The 19,085-nt window shown below is 38.1% G+C and overlaps 1 protein-coding gene across 1 annotated transcript; it reads right to left on the bottom strand.

The window, feature by feature from the left end:
* Positions 1–688: 688 nt before the first annotated feature.
* acad9 (acyl-CoA dehydrogenase family, member 9) lies at positions 689–18,885 on the bottom strand. Its single transcript, XM_023278174.3, has 18 exons — positions 18,632–18,885; positions 16,369–16,462; positions 16,157–16,258; positions 15,034–15,140; positions 14,800–14,900; positions 12,179–12,257; positions 11,895–12,066; positions 11,734–11,807; positions 11,567–11,642; positions 11,405–11,475; positions 11,199–11,318; positions 10,983–11,111; positions 7,329–7,408; positions 5,917–6,043; positions 4,676–4,753; positions 3,280–3,408; positions 1,658–1,730; positions 689–1,343 (listed from the first exon to the last, which is right to left on the bottom strand). Exons 1-18 carry the CDS (start codon positions 18,812–18,814, stop codon positions 1,243–1,245), a joined length of 1,896 nt encoding a protein of 631 aa, XP_023133942.2. The 5' UTR covers positions 18,815–18,885; the 3' UTR covers positions 689–1,242.
* Positions 18,886–19,085: the final 200 nt, after the last annotated feature.

Raw genomic sequence — 19,085 nt, 5'->3', positions numbered from 1 at the left:
GAGCCCTTTCCAAACTGCTGCTCTACTAAAGTACAGATTTTACGGCCACATCGTTGTCTCATAAACTCACTATACACATGAGTTATAAACAACAGCTGTGATGTGAATTCAGCGATATTTCTATGTTAAAAGATCACTTAGAGAGGAAATTAGAGGCGATAGAAAGTCATGGTCTCAGTCATTCACAGCTATGTCAGCTGGCATGTACCAGCAACACCAACAAATGTTAAAACAGGTGGTTGAACAGTCATGGAGAAATGAAGCACTTTAAGCTGAAAAAAATAAAGACACAATGTTGAGATGTATAGGACTTTGTTGTAATTTGCATGTAATTTTCTAAAAAGGGACAATATGGAACCTTTACAATTGGAATGTGTCAGTGTTTGTGCCCCAGTGTCTGTAAAGTATCAGTGTATGCAGCTTTTAAGGTCCATTTTTCAATGCACTCAATTTAGTTTGCTTCTTGTTTTTTCCTGTATTGGCATGACTGTGTTTACAGTTGACTGTGATAACCAACCAAGACTTGTGTTTTTTTGTTGCAACCTTTTCCTCAGCTGTCTGTGATGAACTTGGGTAACGACAAACCAGAGGAAAAGGAAACTCAGCGAAGACTGTATAGCCTCAGAAATGAAAAAAATCCCACCATCCCCATTCACATGTCTGTCCAGCAAGGACCACTGCTTGTGAGTTCAATTTACAGCTTTTATTTTGAAAATGTCAACACTCAATAGATACTAGAGAAAACACTAAAAAGGTTCCTGTGGTCAATAGTAGTTAGAAAGCGGCATTCTTTCCTGTACAAGCAAACTGCCTTGTTTCTGACATACAAGGAGTTGGTTTGCTTTCCAAAGGTCTGCATGTAACATGAAGACACAAACATCAGCTCTGCAGCTTTCCAGGAATACTGCAGCAGCTAGAACCCACAAAAAGTGTACCTTCTTCATCAAATAAGCTCATTAAATTGAGTATCTGTGCAATAGTTCATTGCATCTCAGTGCATACAGTTAATAGAGCACTTGGGATAGAACTGCATGTGGTTTCATCAGAGGAGAAGCCTGCTATCCAGTGATTTCAGGTGTCCTCTCTGAAGAATACAGTTAATACAATATAACTATTAACATAAATCTCTGAATGTATTAATTTAATGGAGAAATAATGCCAAACAGAGCAATAACTGGGACTCTGCGCACGTTGTCCAATGTGAATACAGTAGACACAGTATTACGATCACAGGGGGAAAGCTCAGTATGTTCTTTCAAGAGGGTGAGAGCAGATGTAGGCTCTGTTCTCCAGGACCTCCTTGGCGATCTTCTTGATGTTGGCATCGTTGTTCTCCGGAGAGTCTGGAACACATTGAAATGCGAATTACAAAACAAGCCGCTTTCATTCGTTAAACACAACATTCTCATCTGTCTGGATCATGTCACCAGTTAAACTCTGGATTACATGTAGGTCGTTAAAAAAAAAAAAAAAAAATGCGCGCAGTGTGAAAATGAAAAGCAGCAGGGGGTTCGAGTGTTGGTATGTGGGGTTTGGTGGGGAAATTCCGCAACACATGCAAGTCTTTTGTACTAAGATGCTGTAAAAGAAAAAAAAAAAGAAGAAAAAAGCAAAGAGCACGGGGCTGTTCTCAATTACCATTTTGTGTTGTACTTACGTTTTTGCAACTGAACCATCCAGTAATTGTTCTTGAAGAAAGCTTCGCTGCAGAATGTGTTTGCAAGCAGCACCTAGAAACACAACCTGAATGAATCCAGCTGGAAAACACAACTGCTAAGATTTGCTGGTTCTATCTTTTTTATGCAAGATCACAACGGCAAATTCCTGGAAACATTACGCACACTTTCATTAATCAAGGACGAAATTGTCAGATTACCACTGTCCTGCTTGATTAAAGAAAATATTAAGATGAAAGTTTTTATAACAGTGACAACAAACAGGATGAAAGCTTCGGAACTGGTGGATCACTTTATGCATCCTGACAATTTATGCCTGTAGCTACAGATGAGAGGAACACTGGAGGAGGAGCACATGGCTGCCCATCTGAAACACAGAGGAGTGTTACAAGAGAGGATAATACGAAGCATTCGCTGCCTTCTTTAATGTCGTTCTCTGGAGGTTTTGTTTTGCTCTACATCCCTGCTTCTGATTACACACAAGCCTGTCGGACAGTTAGCGTTTGCACTCTGCCATCCAGAGTCCTTCACCTGAATCTGCTCTGATACAAACTCCCATCGAGAAAAGAGCAGCAGAGCATTTACCGCCATAAAACTGTGAAGTGAAAATAATGAAAGTGGCTACTGATTTAAGTTAACAAGTCTGCACATGCTAGTAAAAGGCCTAATTAAACAAGCCTGCAAAAAAGGAGAAAATAAACAAAATGAGAATGTTGTGACATGCTGCTGCTTTAATCTCTTTCATGAGACTCCAACTTGCTGCAGCAAGTTTAAACAGCCAAACCAAATTAAAAACAATAACAACGTGTCATTTAATGAGTCTGATAATTACACCGAGTTGAATTAAGATGCTCTCTGGTTTATTAAAGACTGAAAACTCTGTCTATGTCTGATGATAATCTAACTTCAGTTTGACAGAACAGCTTGACTCGCTGTTAGATCCTCATTGATCTTGTCTCCATGTCATGGACAATTTATTATTCTATCAATCAATGACATTACTGCTGCTGCTCGGTGCGCTAAAATGTGCAATCTTCTAGTTTTGGAGAAGCTCATATGGATCCCATGCTGTCTGACGCTGCATGTTTTTAATAAACTCGGAGGAAAGATTCCTCTGACTTGCTGTAAGATCTTAACCTGGGCTGGTCCTGTCTTCGTGTCAGGGATCAGTTATAACAACAATTAATTCATAAAGTTACCAGTGATTTGTTCTATGAATGCAAATGTGTGCAGTTTTCTTGCTCTCAGCACATTCATGTGTATTCTGCTGCTGTTTGATTCTGCAGTATTCAGTTAACTGAGATCAAAGACTTTCTCTGTTTCTGAAAGAATATTGTTGCTAAAATGTGAAAAAATCTTTCCATTAATCACTTTACACAACTCAGTGCACCAAAGCTTGTGTGTGTCTGTCAACTGATGTGCCTAAGTGCAGTTCAGACTGTGTTGAAAGTGATACAAAAATGTCACCAGATCTAATGCTGTACTGCACAGAAGAATTTTCTGATTTCTTTCTGCTTCTATTCATGGTTGCGCTATTTCTAGAAGTGTAGGACTTTCTATTGCAGAGAAAAAAAGTGTGTTTGTGTGTGCATCGTGTACATACCTCGTGGTCATGATTCCTGAGGCCGATGCTGATGGAGCGACTGGCTCTAGAAAGGACGGCTGTCATGGCGTAGAGGTGGATCAGCACGTCTGCTACTCTCTTCAGGATGAGCTGTTCATCCACTATGGTCTGACATCAAAATAAGGACACTTCAGTTTCAATCATTTGCAACCTCAGCAACAGTTCACGTAGAGGCAAGTTGCTTCTACTGTAGTTTCTGCGATCCGATGGGGGAAAAAAGTAATTGTGACTCGATGAGAGAATTATTTTACTGTAAACCTCAACTCCTTTTTTTTCTCTTGGCTGATTCAAATTTATGAAATAGACTGAGCACAATTCTGTCATGTCATCCCACATTTGGTCCTCAATCAAGTGTTTTGCGGCCCTCTTCAAGTATGTATGAGAAAGGAAACAATCCCTCTTCAGTTTTTCTTCCACACGTAGTTTAAGTCGTGATTCTCAAAGCAACAAATGCAAATGCAGTATTGATCAATTTTGGTTAAATTAAAAAAAAGTGGCAAAAAAGAAAGATTAATGGCATTGCAACTATGACATAATCTGCATAATGTGCACACAATATATATTTAGTTCAATCTACTTGTAGCCATGGCTGTGATGTTTCCATAGAGGTGCAGGTGTTCAGATGTGACAGGAGCAAAAAATGCCAAGAAACTGCAGAGGGTATCATTTAAATGTTGATTTTCACCCAAAATTGGCATTTTAATATTGTGTGATCAGCCAAGTGACGAGACAAAGAGTAACTCAGCACAGTGCTTCTGTTATTTCCTTTCTGACACGCAAAAAATATTATGAAGAATTTTGTGGTAAGTTTATAATTTCTTTTTTTTTGTCCAAAGCAACTTGTAACTTCACGTCATTACCTGAACTCTACCACCAGAGGTTCTGCTTCCTCCAATCAACTCATCTGTCTTAATTTTCCTAAATTATCTCAGGGTCCCTGGTTTGATCTTTCAGTAGAAAATACAGCAACTTACAGGTTCTATTGACCATTAAATGTAAAGTGCCTATGACTCTGACTTATCCAGTGTGAACTTAGATGTTCAACGTTTTGGCAAATAATCGAATCAGTGTGATGAAACCCTCTGGAGGCTCTCCTCCTTTACCGGATCAAAACAGCCAAATGATACAGGAAGCGAGGATTTGGAAAGCTCTGCCGTTTTGGTTTATGGCTTCTTTGGGAAAGCCGTGATTACAAAAGTACAGGAAAAAGAGAGAACACTACGGAGCAGCTGTGCAACAGACGAACATCCCGTGTCATTACCAAACAACTCGTACATTCAGCCATTTCAGACGAACGGGAAATCGTTCATTAGAATTGGAAACATTTGAGCAGGAAAATCCCACAGCGACTCCTCCAGCGTCAATCAGATGTTACCTTTCCGTATCTGTACAGCAGGCTCTCCACAGTCGATCCAAAAAGGCTCACATTCTGCTCCAACTTCTTTGCACTGTCCTGTAAACAGAAAACAGAAACTGAGCCTCTAGAAAACAGCGAAACCAGGGCTCCTACTAGAAACTCTAAAGACTTCAGTACATCTCAGTAGGTTTTACATCCGAGTACAAATAGCTGATGCTTATTAGGTGAAAAAAATGTTTTTAAATCCAGCTGTTAACATGTATGTTTCATTCTGACTATCTATTTTCATTTTATTTAATAATCGCTAGACAATTGCAGCTCTTGATACTGTAGCTGATACAAATCAACATCAAACCCAGGTAGAATCAATCCACAGTAGTTTATTCAGGCTGTAAAAACATCTCTGCACAAAGATTAGCACTCATACTGACAGAATACTTACACTACTTTCTCTTAACATATCGAATTAATAATATATTATTGTTCCCTCAATAATTTTTTAGTCTTTTATACATAAAAACTGAAAATTAGTTGAAAGTCTAAATCAGGGGTGTCAAACATGTGACACGCAGGCCAGAAACGGCCCACCAGAGGGTCAAATCCAGCCCACAGCATGACTTTGCACAGTGTAAAAATTACAGAGAAGACATCAACTGCAAATTTGTAAAACTGTACATTTAAAACAATTTCTAGATCTTGACAAGTTGTTTTGATCATAAAGTAAAGTATTATATTGCTCAGTTCCAGATATCTGAGACTAAATGTTTTGTTCCTTTGTAGACACGCTGTCATCTGCAAGTTGTAATGTGTAAATGATAAACTGAGGCATAATATTGTTGAAATTTAACATATTTTTCATAAGAAATTTCAAGTTGTTCATAATGTTTTCTAAAAAGATAGCACATTAAATGTGAACATTTTTAGAATTGTACTTTTTTGCACTAAAGCAAATGGGAAAATTGGGAGTTTACTGGTCCCATTTTACCAGCCCACTTCAGATCAAATGGGGTTAAATGTGGCCCCTGAACTAAAACGAGTTTGACACCCCTGATCTAAATGATTGAATTTTCATGACATCAATGCAGACTTTTCATTTTAATTGTTTTCATGGATATGAGGAGGAATGGAACCATAAAGATCTCCTTATGTGGAAAAGACACTCAAAGGAACTCGTGTGAAATCACTAAAATCAAATTCCATGCTATGTAGAACCCTACTAATACAAGGAAATTTCACATTTTAATTATTTAAGTTCTTACTGCCAAGCTCGGGTGCACGACTCCGTCTTTCCCCGTCAGACCGAGGTCCACTGAACCTCCGAGTGACGTCCTCAGTTTCTTGCCGACCATGCCCATAGCCATCACTATATTCCCTTTCTTCATCTCCCTGGAGACAGAGCAGAGAAAGGCTGAGAGAGCCGAAATTGGCCAAAGACTCTGCTAGTAGTTTTCCAGGAATTACAGAACAATGTGATGATTATTTAGGGAAGACTTTTTACATAGAAGCAAATCAGTGACGTGACGCAGCTGTAAGTTGAAAGAAACACCAAATTCAAAGCTGCAGCAATCAATATTTTTACATCGACATGGAATATGTGATTATGTCTGTTGCTCCACCATCTCAGGGTTTGTTCAGAGTACTGAATCATCATTAGTTTGTTCTATGTTCATTTCAGGTACATGTAGAAGAGCATTCACTAAGGTAAAATAAGCCTCATATGTTGTTAAATTTCAACATGAAGACAACATAGAAGCAATTCCAAATGATATAATATATATATATAAAGACCTTGATGTACACCAGTTTTTGTGGTTCCATTTTGCATGTCAAAATAGCAAAAAAAAAAAAAAAGGAAACTTAGCCTGCTATATGTGAAATTCTACTGATGTTAGACACCTGAAACCTTTCTGAAATGTCGACCAAAGACTGTACTTTTAGTAGAAAATATCGATTCATTCACATATATACATGTAAAGAAACTTTATGGGGTCCTGATACCAAACTACTTTCAAAATGTTGCACTTATACATCGACTTACAGCACAGATACTTAAAAAATGTATTATATCACTTGGATTTGCTTTCAGTTTTGGTGTCCTATTTGCCCAAATTTCATGGGAGTTATATTTCTGAAGATATTGAACTCTTAAAATGGTTTTCCAGGAAAGACTGTTTTAGGGTGAAAATACAAAACATTTAACGTCTACAAACTACAAAATTCTCAGAATTCTACCAAAATATTTTAAGAATTTTGTTTTTGGTCCCAAATAACAAATAAGTTATTTTTGAGCAAACTGTCACCTTGTTTCTAAAGAGTTTTCAGTATCTTTTTGCTCATACTTTTGGTTTTCGAGTCTGCAGATTTACTTTCACCAGCTTTATTTTCAGCTACTTTTCCTGCAACGACAACAAAAACAGCTATAAACTAAACCTACTACCTGGCCACCAAACAGCTGACAGTTAGCTAGTTAGCAGCCAAACAGTCAGATATTTTTCTCAGTAGTTGGCCGAGGATTAAACACAGCTATAAGGAGGGTAAACATGGGCCCTAACATTGCATGTGCCTGCTGAATAGGCAACACATTAGTGATTACCATGACATCATAATAATGATGGATGAATGAATCAAATATTTTTGGAATACATTCATATTCCCAGCTTCATATCCTTACTTTATTTTCCCTGTGAGGACTTTGCCAGCATACTGCATCCCAGTGAGAGCGATGTACATCCGCAGGATTTCATTGGTTCCCTGTAGAACAGAGAGGAGTCTTAATCATACATGTGTTAAAATGACACGTATGTTGCGATGCAGCCCATGAAAAACACAACACAAAAGCAGCTGTGTGTTGTTGAGAGGGTGTACTGTGGCAAAAAAGAGAACCATTTGCATGTTTGATAGTTTTCTATCAACATATGAACAAAAGTTTCTTTAAAATCCAAAATCCCATTGAAAACTGATTTTTTTTTTCTATAACACTAAGTTCTTCACCTTGCTTTTCCCTGACATGTCATGCACTTTACACGTTTTGTTTCTGACTCTGGATTCTACTTTATTTTCTCATCAGTCTTTATGCAATACTCTACAAATCGCACAGTAAAAACTGGATTTTGGAGTGCTATGTTAACTTGTTGAAAATAAAAATCTCCCATTTACATAAGTACCTATTCCTTTAACTTATATTAATATCAATTCTAACTTTATGCAACACCTTTTAAAAAAAGAGTTTACAAGAAGGACAGCCAGTCCAAACAGAAGAAGAAAGATCAGAGGTGAAAGTGGAAAATAAGAGTTAAACATGGTAAAAGATATATAAAATTATTCAATACAACAATGGCAGAGATAATAATAAAAGAACTAAAATTGTCATATGCAAGTAAGGAAAAAGAACAAGTGGAATGAAATAAAATAAAATGGAAGGTAAAACCATAAATGCCTAACAACAGCCTATTAATAATAGTAACAACAGTTATAGTAAATAAAATAAATTCACAAATAAATGAATAAAGAAAGAGTAAAAGTAACATGAGCAAATAAAAAAAAACACATCAATTAGATGATAATAAATAGGCACATTACATAAAGGCAAGCCTATAAAAATGGGCTTTAAGAAGTGATTTAAAAAAAAGACACAAACTCCTCAGGCTGGTAATTCCAAAGCCAAGGCTGTACTTGTAGAGTTGATCCTACAAGTTTGATAACCTTCATTGTGGAAGTTTTTTTTTTTTTTTTCATAAGTTCTGGACTCTGGCTGGGTCACACTAAGACTTTCTCAGAGTTTACCTGAAGCTATTCCTATGTTTTCTTGGCAGTATGCTTTGGTCTTGTTGAAATATTAATCAGCTTGATATCCTGAGCTCTCTGGTCTTAACTGGGGGATTGCTCTGTTTTTTCCTGTATGCATTCTCCTCTCTATCCTCGCTAACCTGTGAGTCTCTGTTGCAGAATAATATCCCACATCATGACACCACTGGACGTTGATGCCCAGCACCTTGGTTTCATCAGACCAGATGATTTTGCTTCTTTTGGTCTGAGCCGTTCAGATGCCTTTTGTTAAACTCCCAGCAGGCTGTCATTTGCCTTTTAGTGACGAATGGCTTCCATCTGGCCACAATACTACAAAGGCCTGACAGGTAGAGTGTTGGACCAATGGACGTTCTTCTGGAAGGTTCTCCCATCTCCACAAAGGAACTCTGGATCGCAATAATAGTGACCATTCGATTATTGGTCACCTGTCTGAGCAAGGCCCTTCCTTCCTTCCCTCAGATCTAGGACGACGGAGTATAAAATTCTTCCAGTAAAGTAAATGTCTTTCCTAATGATGCCCAATGAATTAAATTACTCCAATTACACAGGAAAAGCACATTAATGACAACTGATAGCAGTAGAATGAGCCACAGCTCAGCTGATAACGTCATAACAAAGGGTCTAAATCAGCGGAGCCTCCAATCCTGAAAGCAGCTCTGATAGGTCCAGTCTATTCAATGAAACTCTCATGCCCAACTTCCATTGAATGCAACTATGGTGTCTGAGTGCAAGTGAACGCACCATTAAATTACTGTAACAGCTATGTGTAGCAGCCAGTCAGCTGTGTGGCCCATTAACAAACATCACAGAGTGCTCAAAAAAACACAAACAGTTGTTGGAGGCGCAAACACAAATGTTAAAATGTTAACAGCAGCTAAAGCTCAGTTTGCTGCTTCCAGCTGTTTGTAGGTGTTTTTTTAAAAAAAAAATTTAATAACTGCAGCATCAGACAGCAGCAGCATCCATTTGGTGTATTGGCACACAGCACAACACAGCAGATAATGCCATTAATCACCTGATCCCCATCATGGAGACAGGATGGATCAGGATCTAACTGTGTGCTTTTATTTACATCAGACAGGTGAGCTGTTAAACACTGTCAGAGAGTTTTTAAATTACAGTTAAATCATTTGAAACAGCTGAATTTTGAGCTCACAGTTGGATATTATTTTACTGTAAAAGTCTGATTTATTCACTAAAGTCAAAAAATTTTTCTGTTGTATCAAGGTATTTCTTCCCGTTGCACAACGGGATATTTGCAGGATTCTGGGCATGGATGTGTTAGCAAACAACCTCTGCAATCATTAAATCAGCACCAATAAATGGCTACAGGTAGCCAGGTAACAATGAAAACACTCTGCTTTATAACTACAGCTTAGGTTGCTGTAGATTGATGGGTTATATGCCATATATGCCATTTTTTAAATTCACATATTGACATAGATGTCAACTAGTCATTAACCTACAACAACAAAACAGAATTCCTGAAATGGGTAACCCTAAGATTTGCAGTGGTTCCATCTGGCCACCACTGTAAGTAACTTCTGAAGGCACCATTAATGCTCATGCAAATTAATCATTATTATTTTAATTGTTTTCTCATTGCATTTTAATGAATTAAGAAAACAATTCAAAATCTGACATTGCTTTGTGATAATCGGTCAGAAAAAAATTTAATTGAATCAATTTTAAGAATATGAAATACAAAGAAATGTAAAAGGGGCTAAAAACTTCGTAAATGCACTGTATGTTAAAATGCGTTCCTTGAAAAATAAGTCTGAACTGAATTGGTATCCTTTACCACCATTTCTTCCATACAGGAAGATTTCAAAGTCAAATGTGCCACCTGCTGGACACTTACAGAACTGACAAACAAACAAACCAACTAAAGCCCTACTGTATATTTTTTATACTTAGATTATACTTGTATTTTAGAAATGTTGAATTTTAAATTCCCAACCACCGGATTTCTTTTTGCTCCCATTTCTCAGCTCACCTAAGGCCTCGGGCTACAAACCTGATCACAATAATAGTCTGCACAAAGCCTTGTTGTGGAAAATTTAAATTTAAAAAAATCCAATTCCCTTTTAGTTTACTTTTCAATTTTTGACCTTATACATTTTGAAAATGGCACTGGTGTCCAGTTTATGAAATCAGTAAGCAGAGGTTACTGTATTTTTAATGAAATTAGTTTCTCAATAACATTAATATTCTATTAAGACTATAAAGTGATGACTTGTGCTCAAAAAGATTCCATTTGACTGCACTACTTTTGTATCTGTAAAAATATCACAAAATATTGAGATAAAGTGTCAATGACAGGAAAATGACATCAAAAATTCCTCACTTTCAAAGAAAACCAAAAATAAAACACTGCCGTTATAAACTTAGTGTGTGGGATTATTTTGTTTTCTCCAAGTCAGACTTGTTTTTCCCCCTATTAAGATGTAAAATGATTGTAATTGTAATGGAAACTCTTGTTGTCCTAATTTTACTTACAGAACAGTTATCACTGTACCTCAAAGATTGGCAGAATGCGACAGTCCCTGACGTAGCGCTCGAAGGGATAGTTCTTGGTATAACCGAGACCTCCGAGCACCTGAAGAGCTTCGCTGACACAAATCCAGCCTCCTTCTGAGCTGAACACCTGCACAGAAGATAGAAAACACACCATGAGGTGTTTTGCTTTATACTGACTTTACATGAACAAAGTCAAATGACAAAGTTGTCCAACCTTGACCATGGCGGCCTCTAGAGAACAATCTGGGAGCCCCGGTTTGTCCATCATCCCTGCTGTCAGGTACGCCATGCTCTCCATCACGAAGGCGTTCAGGGCCATCATCGCAAACTTCTCCTACAGTAACAGAGCAAACACACTTTTTAAATAATTTCTGACCCAACTAAAAGGCGGCACTAGATTCCACTCAGGCAGAACCTTACCTGAATCATTCCGAATTCACTTAAGCTTTTATTAAACTGCTTCCTGCTTGCAGCGTACTCAGAGGTCAATTCTACGGAGACAGAAGATTAAACTTAACAAATCTCACAACATGCACAATTAGAAACTCCTACTTATTTAAAAAGAAAGAAAACTGTTTCTACCTATTAGCTTTTTGATCATTCCAGCAGAAGAGCTGCCCATACTGAACCTCCCTGAGTTCAGGATGTTCATGGCAATCTGTCCAACACAAAGCAGAAGTTTACAGATACAGTAAAAAAAACAAAACAAAACAAAACAAAACATAGTGTTGAGTTAACGTTGAACTCACCTTAAATCCACCTCCTACTTCTCCTATTACATTCTCCAATGGCACTGGGACATTGTCAAAGGACACCTCACAAGCTAAAAAAGTCCAGAAAAGTCAGTACATGACATGAAAAGGGCAGAAATTCAACCAAAACCACTCTCAAGTGTTTATAAAAAGCTTACTATTGGAACCCCTGATGCCCAGTTTGTCCTCAGGCTTGCCGCTGGTGACGCCTCCAAAAGCCCTCTCCACAATAAAAGCAGAAATCTTGTCTTTCTTCTCACCGTCTACGTCCACCTCAGTCCTTGCAAACACTGTCATAATATCTGCCATCCCCCCGTTTGAGATCCAAATCTGAAAACAAATCATGAAGACATTTGGATCTTTAGTCGGTCTGGGTTAAAATGTATAATGTGAGAGAGTTTTACAGAGTAAATTTAAAGGCCAGATTTGTTCTTCTTCTCACCTTGGAGCCGTTAAGCAGGTAATGCTTTCCATCTTCAGACAGGGTCGCACGGGTCTGAATGGAAGCTGCATCACTTCCACTAGAATGAGCAAATTAAGTGTAAGTGAAGCAAATCCAACCAGATAGTGACACAAAATGCAGATGCTACCACTTCTCATTTGTGTTTGGTTCGAAGGGATCCCAACATCAGTTATGGTCATGAGCTTTAGGTAGTTACTGCGACACTTTGGCTACACTAAACATTAAACTTAGGCTAAACCTGCAGCACGCGTACGGTTTCCTTTTGATCTTTAATACTGGGATTGTTGGGTGTTTAGCTTTTTGGATCCAGCAGAAGGCTATGGAATTAAGTATTTCTCTGAGTTTGTGTCATATACACAAGTTGACAGATTACTTATCTTTAATTTCAATCTTTTGATTATAGCAACTGTATCATATATTATATACTACATATATTATATAATATATTATAGGAGGGTATTTAGTTGTATTTATATTGCAATGAGCCATGTAACATAATTCCAATATAATGTACAATGGCGTGTAAAGCTGGACTGACAATGAAGTTCGTCCAAGAATAAGTCAGTAGACTCTGTACAGGATAAAGCTACTAAAACCCTTCTCAGATATGCACTTCTTTCAGTTATTCGTTCGCCAACTGAAAGTATTAACATCATGTCTAAATGATCACTCTGGATGCTTTTGTGTTAAACGTGAAATGGCACTCTTACTAGGTCGAACCAAGCAACAGTCCATTATCATTTTCAGCCCCACACAAGTCTAAACTGCATGTCATCACATGAACAGATAGGCACACAAAAGCACTGTATTTGTGTGAAACAATTTACGGAAGGCTTTTTCAACAATTTCAGTACCAGTCTTTGTCCACAAAGAGCACAAAAAGCAAAAAAAGACACAATTTGCTGCCAAAATCACAAAATGTCACCCTATCCTCTGCATCCTCTTTTCTCACACCAACTACCTTCATGTCCTCTTTCACTGCATCCATAAATCTCCTCTTTGGTCTTCTTCTAGGCTTCCTGCCTGGCAGTTCACAACTCAGCATCCTTCTACCGATATATTCACTACCCCTCCTCTGTACATGTCCAAACCATCTCAGTCTGACCTCTCTGGCTTTATTTCCAAAGTATCTAACATGTGCTGTCCCTCTGATGTACTCATTCCTGATCCTATCTATCCTGGTCACTCCCAAAGTGAACCTCAACATTTTAATCTCTGCTACCTTCAGCTCTGCCTCCTGTCTTTTCCTCAATGCCACTGTCTCTAAACAACACAACATCGCTGCTCACCACCATTCTGTACACCTTTCCCTTCATTCTTGTTGATACTCTTTCATCACACATCACACCTGACACTTTTGTCCACCCGTTCCAAACTGCTTGCACACGCTATTAAGATGATTTACCAGTAATAAGTGTAATCTGGCAACCCATTAACAGGAAATGAAATTTAGTTTGTTGCTTCCAGCTGTTTGTAAGTGTCTTTCCCTAATTACCTCTAGGCGTTTTTTTTTTGTTTGTTTGTTTTGTTTTGTTTTTTTACATATCTGCAACATCAGACAGCACTAGGATCTATATAAGCATCTTTAAAGCAAAACACTTGACTGACACATGTGGGACAATGCTGCCAGCATTTTCAATAATTGCTTATAATTATATATTATCCCTGACATGGAGACAGGATCAGTCCAGGTCAGAAACACAAAGTCACACTGAGACTCCAGACAAATGCAGACTAGAAGATCCAGACCCTATTTGATACAAAGTTTTCATTTCCTGAATAAAGGTAGTTAAATTTAACAAAAATATACACACGTTATGATTCATTTCTGATTAAGGTGCAAATGTAGTGTTGCAAAAGCTGCTTTGCAAACCAAGCAAATAAATTACATCTTCAGTGTGAGAGAATGAGACACTGAAAATAAGTAGCCAAATTTGTATTATTCTTTGGTGCCAACTTCAAACTTACTCCAAACAAACTTGAAGAAAAAGATGATGACAAGGAAAAAAGCATATTATGTTCACACCAAAGGGTTTACCTTAATAAACACCCTTATTTGTGTTCATAATCTTGCCCCCTCTTACCTTACCGATTTGCTCCTCCCCTACACCCCCCCAGGATTCTCCGTTCCTCCCACACAAACCTCCTTTCCATCCCGCACAGGACCAGCCGGCGACATTGGGGGGACAGAGCCTTCACCATTGCCGCCCCCACACTCTGGAACTCACTCCCCCATGCCCTCCGTGACTGCACCAACCTCACCACATTTAAATCCCTTTTAAAGACTCACCTTTTTAGATCTGCTTTCCTTAAGTGATTCTGTATTTTATCTTGAACTTGTTTTACTATCTATTGATTTTAATTAACAGTTTTGTTTTATCTTATTGTATTTTATGTACAGCGTCTTTGAGTTTTTGGAAAAGCGCTTTATAAATAAAATTTATTTTTATTATTATTATTATTATTATTGTGTTAATCAGAACACCTGGTTGTGTGTTTTGAAGTGATCAGAGTGTTCAAAGCTCTCACGTTTGAGCATAAATGCAGCTGCAGAGAGGAGCATGGTAAATGAGATGTAGATGAGGTCTCAGTGTCCTTACCTTCCAGGCTCTGTCAGACAGAACGCTGCGATGTGTTCTCCAGAGGACAGCTTTGGCAGATACTTCTGCTTCTGGGCTTCATTCCCTGCAATCAGAATCCCCTAAAACCCCAGACAGCTGTTAGCAAATCACCTCGAAAACCTCATTCAGAGTGAGGACACCGTGTCCTGTTTTCATGATGAAAACAGACGTTTCATGTAAAACTGTGTTATGAAATTACTAATTTATTCTCACCTTCAGCCCAATGGCTTGATGTGCAGCCAGCGTCACAGCAATAGAGCCGTCTAGTGAGATGATCTCAGCCAGTCGGGCATACATCGTGTTGGACAGTCCGAGACCCCCTGGGAATAAAGAAAAGAATTAAGCTTGTAGTCAGAAAAAAGAACCAATTGTGGATTTCCGTCTTGCATGGATGGTAGTGCGAGAGATGAAGTCAGGTGTGTGGAAACTCTAGTGATGGTTTAGGGAAACACCTTGGTGGTCCATGCATAGCTCATGTTCTATCATTAAAAATGCACGGATTCTCCTGAAAAGTGCTCTTTAATACACTTAATACCACATAACATTGTATGCTAATACAATTTTACGAATATATAGGAACAAATGTACTTACTTAAAGTTAAGGAAAGTTTTAGAAACTACAAGAGAATGCAGCATTACTACAGCTCCATCCCCCCAAAAACAACAAAAATTCAACAGTTTTTACGTGAATCATTTTAAACGTTTGTTTTTAAGTCTGACCAATTCTAAACTGAGACATCAGCCACCAGAATGAGAATACTTCTGTCTGTGCCTCTCACCTGAGCAAGGTTACTTTAAAAACAGCGAAATAAGGAGTTTTAAAGTCAGATTTCCACAAGTTCAAACCAAGTGATTTTTTTTTCTACATGGATTACTTTCTATGAGTGGAGTATTTTAAACATCAGTATCACAGTCCATCGTGTTCTTTTAACTATGGGAAGCCCAAATGGTAACTGTGATTAATATTTCATTTATTGTGTAGCTCTGCAAATGATGCTGCCTTTCTTATTTATTTATTTATTTTTTTAAACTAAAATGTACTTTTTAGTGTTTCCCTTCAGTTTCTCACTCATTTTGCTGTGCACTTCTGGAGTCTGCATGTAAATACAGAAAACTAAGTAAATTATGTTCTATCAGACAAACTTCTCTTGTAGATTAGTCATGGAAAACCATTGTGTTTCAGTTAATTTGCTGAACTACATATTGCATATCCTGCAGTGTGACTACTGCATAAGTGCACATTGCTGAAATGTTATATGGAGGAGCCCTAACTAGCAGCCTTTGAAGGGACTTTACACACAAACTAATCCAACAATCCAGGACACAATCATCTCACCGTACTCCTCAGGAACCATGATTCCAAACAAGCCCAGCTCCTTCAGTCCATTGAGAGTCTCTGGAGGGATTTTGGCGTCTCTGTCAATCTTTGCTGAATCAACTGTAAAAAAAAAAAAAAAAACAACAACAACAAAACAGTCAAATCATCAAGTGACTCAGAAGAAACAAAATCCGAAGTCATTTTTCACGTGTATGTATGTCCTTTCTCACCGTCCTCACTGAAGAATCTTTCCACCGGGGCAACAAGCTGGTTAATCTCCTCCAACTCTTCATTTCCAATTTCTGGATAAGGGAAGACCTCAGCCTGGAGGACAAAACAGGCTATTTTAAATCTGTGCAGCAGCTCAGCTGTTTGCTTGCAGAAAAGCATTTAGGCTAAAGTTGCAACGTTATATCACAGTGACACGTGAGAATATGGTAATAATTAATGAAGTTACACCTGCTGTGCCACCCATATACATTTTACACAGTCCCTTTCTTAGGTGCAGGGAAAATATCAACATCTAAGCTAAATTTAATGATGGTAAATAATCAGAAGGTCATGATATGTGAAGACTGTCCAGAACAACTTTGATACGATTGTTCTGTGAGCCCTCTGCGTATTGTTACTTTCGACAGAAGACAATCTGCAGGCCACGATGTTCAGGTCACAAGACAGACCGAAAACAAAGATTGTTTGGGGTTTTATTGTGAAGTCAAGGCTGATCACACATAATGTGGTGATGCAGCACATGACAGGAGGTCAGAATCAGGTGATAAACATACTTTGCTTATGACGCATGTTTAGCAGGGTAAGGAATTGCATTTCAGTTAATGTATTCTGTGTCAGTGGAGACCAGTTCGGTTTGTTTGTTCTCTCTGCACAGTGTACAAAATAACTACAAGTTTACCGGAGACCACTGATTCTGCCCATTTTGTTCTCAAGTGTGTACAAGAATCATTCAGTTAGTGTGTTAATCAGAGAAATTCTTCACCACAGATGACAGCATGGATCCTGCTGCTGTGTGATGCTACAACTGTTTATTAAAGTCAAAGTAAAGCAGCTGACATTCTACATTTGTTCATTCAGTGCAACACAGTGTCTGAAAGCAGGCGTCAAGAGCTGAGTACAAGCTTGTCATGCTTGCTATGACACTGCCCTTCCACCCTGGACACAAGCGCTTTGATTCCCCCTCTGGTAGGAGTCAGCGATCCATCAGCAGCAGAGCATCTCATCAGAGAAACAGCTTCTTCCAAACAGCAGCTGGCTTCATCAACAAGGCCAGAGTCCTTCCTCCACCCTCCAAACCCTGACTCTGAGCATAACCCACTAAGACCCAACCACTCCTCTGCCTGTTTATTATTTTTTACTATTATACTGCATTTATACTTTCAAATACTCTTGCACCAGCAGCATCAGTTGTTTTCCCCTTGCACCTGAATTTGGTTCTTCTACCAGTACGATGTGTACCTCTTATCCCTTACTTTTCTTACATGTGAGAGCTACTGGATACCTTGAATTTCCCCAGAAGAGGATGAATAATCTATCTATCTATCTATCTATCTATCTATCTATCTATCTATGGCATTGACTCAATGTTATTACCTTTAGCACACAACTAATAAAATATGATTTTTTAAAATTAAATCAGTTCCATGTGTAATATTTCATCATTGAGGGTAACATTTAATTTTCCCTTGCAACTTTTTAATTAAATGTGCAATATTTCCATTTCATGTGCAGCATAGTCAATATGTGCAATATTGCATTTCATTTAATTTGATTTTTTTTCATTATTTTGTGTGATGTTACTTAATACCCCATATAATTGCCTGCATTAATTTTTACTAATCCATTCTACATGTATTTAGCTCACTGATTCCAGGTATTTCAGCAATGTATACTACTTATATCTCATTGCCTTACAGGCACAGCATTTCTTATGTTATGTCACATTTAGTTTTTTTCTCTGGCACAAGAATTTCCTTCAGGCTTAACAAAGTTTAATTTTACCTTATTGTCATTCTGCACATTTCAAGTTGCTGGTGAAAAATGGGCACATTTGTACAAAATCTGTAGAACTGCAGTTCTTACATAACATATATATATTTTTTATTTTCACAATAGCTTTGATTTGTTAAATTTGTTCTAAATTTTAGTCTTATAACACTGACTGATTATTTAACTTCCAGCTCTTGCTTTTATTTATTTTAAATCCTTCTTTAATTATTTACTTTTACGTGTCAGTGTTTACTGATGTGAAACACCACATCAAATTCCTGAATGTGAAAACCTACTTGCATTTAATCAGTCTCTAACTGTGATAAAGGTCCTGACAGGCAGGTGAGGGTAGTTTGAGGACGACTGGTGGAAGCTGGGGTTAGTTTGCTTCACATTGAGTTAACATATGGACAATAAACGGTCCTTCCTGCGCTAGCTTACTCTAAACCGAAGCCAAAACCACTGTGTTTGCTTTCTTTTCAGCTACTTTACCTTGTTCACCTGACCGAGGAACAAATCCTTGGCAAACGCGAGGTTTCTGGAGTGAGTTTTAAAAGACTTCCGCAGCTGAAGAAGGGTCGCTTCTCTCCCGACATGCCTCACACGACCCGCCAGAAGCCGCTTTCCGACTCCAAAACTTCTAGACAAGACAATAAATCTATGTACATTCATCATTCTTCTGGCAAAACCCTCCGCTTCTTGCAGCCCCTGTTTGTGTTACACCACAACCAGAAGACCTTTCACCTGTTTATGTCGCTGGCTGATGACGTACCATGTAGGCTGGAGATGCTTTCACTGTCACTCGTAAACAATAAATTATTCAAATATGAGCGATTCTACAATTTAAATAAAATATCGGTGCAGCAGTTGTGGTGGAAAATAGAGTTATGATGTGCATGCACCCGGATTTTAGTGAGAAAACACAAAACATTCTCTCAGTTTTCAC

Source organism: Amphiprion ocellaris, chromosome 5, assembly GCF_022539595.1.
Source record: "Amphiprion ocellaris isolate individual 3 ecotype Okinawa chromosome 5, ASM2253959v1, whole genome shotgun sequence".
Classification (NCBI taxonomy): Eukaryota; Metazoa; Chordata; class Actinopteri; family Pomacentridae; genus Amphiprion; species Amphiprion ocellaris.
This window is presented reverse-complemented; position numbering and strand designations above follow the sequence as displayed.